The sequence below is a fragment of the Papaver somniferum genome, chromosome 6 (assembly GCF_003573695.1).
Source record: "Papaver somniferum cultivar HN1 chromosome 6, ASM357369v1, whole genome shotgun sequence".
Lineage (NCBI taxonomy): Eukaryota > Viridiplantae > Streptophyta > Magnoliopsida > Ranunculales > Papaveraceae > Papaver > Papaver somniferum.
Window position 1 is genome coordinate 125,899,863 of NC_039363.1, and position 1,906 is coordinate 125,901,768.

General features: G+C 33.8%; 1 protein-coding gene across 1 annotated transcript; it reads right to left on the reverse strand.

Annotated features, from left to right (window-relative positions):
* Nucleotides 1–475: 475 nt before the first annotated feature.
* On the reverse strand, nt 476–1,123 carry LOC113291460. The gene has a single exon (XM_026540992.1). The coding sequence runs from the start codon at nt 1,121–1,123 to the stop codon at nt 476–478; it is 648 nt and encodes a 215-aa protein (XP_026396777.1).
* Between the last annotated feature and the right edge of the window lie 783 nt (nt 1,124–1,906).

The window sequence follows — 1,906 nt, forward strand, 5'->3', positions numbered from 1 at the left end:
CTCCATTGTGACTTATAGAATCCATCTTGAAATCCTTCAGGCCCTGGTGCAGACCAACTCTCCATGCTTTTGAGAACTTTATGAATTTGTTCATCTGTAATTAGAGTAGATTGTTATCTTCCTCTGTAATTAGAGTAGGAATATGAGAATAATATTGTTCTTCAATTGTAGGATTTTGAGAAGTACTTATATTATTAAAATGCTGAGTAAGCATGTTAGAACTATCATCTCTGGATTGTAACCAAGTTCCATCATCTGTTTTTAAAGAATCAATGTTATTTCTAGCTCTCTTCCTCTTTGTTAAAGTATGGAAATACTTAGTATTGTAATCCATATCTTTTACAAAGTTGTACCTAGACTTTTGCCTGTAGAACTCATGCTGTATCTTGTGCCACTTATCCAACTCTTGACTGACTTCTAAAGCTTTTGAAGTATTTTTTGGAGAGAAAGGCATGGCTTGTATTGCAAATAGCTTTTATTGGAGATTATCCACATTCTGATCAATGTTTCCAAAATAAGTTTTGTTCCATTTGGATAAAGTAATCCTGGTGAACTGAAGCCTTTTAATGAGCTTGTAACCTAGAGAGCCTTGAACTGATTTTTCCCGAGCTTTAGCAATTTCAGCTGCACAAGTTCTATCTTGAAGCCAAGTCTGAAAGAATTTAAAAGGCTTCCAAAGTTTTGGCTGAGAGTAATATGTCACTAACATCACAGGGAAGTGATCACTTCCACTTTGAGTTAAATGAAGAAGTTTAGATTCTTGAAAGTGTAGACTCCAAGCACCATTAGTGAAAGCCATATCTAGTCTTGATTTCTTTTTACTAGTTCCCAAGTTATTATTTGACCAAGTATGTTCTATGCCTATAAAACCCAAATCTTGCAAACCCACTTCCTGAATGATAGAATTAACAAAGCCATCACCTGAAGAAATTGCTGATGAAGAAGAATCTAGTATATGGAAATTAAGATCACCAAGAAGAACCCAGGGTTGAGAAATGTTGAGTCCAATGTCTTTGATAAATTCCCATTGAGCTTTCTTCTTAGAATAATCACAGTATCCATACATACAGGATAATAATAATTCAGGTTGACTAGGATCACATTGAACTGCAGCGTGAATCATATTATCTTCACATCTAACTACATCACAAATGAAACCATTCTTCCATACAAATTCTAAAACCCAGACAAGTCAATGGGTTGTAGAAATTTCATGTTAAGAAATTTAAGTGGAGATAACAACATTTTTATCTTGTCTTCATGGATTTTAGTTTCACATAAAAATATGATATCAAGGTTTTGGGATCTAATTAGATCCCTAAGATGATCTCTGGTGGCAGGAGTGTTGAGTCCTTGTACATTCCATGAGAATACTTTCATGTTGAAAAGAGAAGTTAACAACTGAATTATGCAAAGTAAAGTACAAGTGTGCTAAAAAACCTAAAACAATATATTTGCATGGAAAAATTTAATGCACTTAGGGTTACTAAGTAAAGACTGAGATAAGAAATTAAATGTAGGTAGAATAACTAATAGTTTACGTGAGCACAGAAAACAAAATTGCAAAATAAGAAAAATAAAAGTGATAAGAATGTGTGAAACCTGATTCCCCTTGAGTGGTTGCGTTATCTGACTCTTTCCAGTAGTGATCACTTGAGTAGTTGTAGGGGCTGAGATTGGAATCATAATGTTGTTGTGTGAGGAAATCTCAGAAGTAGGAGGAATAGAAGATTCAACTTCACCAGCTCTTTAACGTTTGCCTAGTCGACTGTCTTCTTCAGATAAAATCTCTTCACCTTTGAGTAAAGAATCTAAATTAATAATGTCACCATCTTTTGGAGGAATGAAAACATTTTATTTGACAAAAAATTTCTGGTTCTTTTTAACATCATGAGTTTTGATAGAG

Coding starts and splice junctions, on each gene's coding strand:
- LOC113291460 (XM_026540992.1), bottom strand. CDS start 1,123: ATGATTCACGCTGCAGTTCAATGTGATCCTAGTCAACCTGAATTATTA.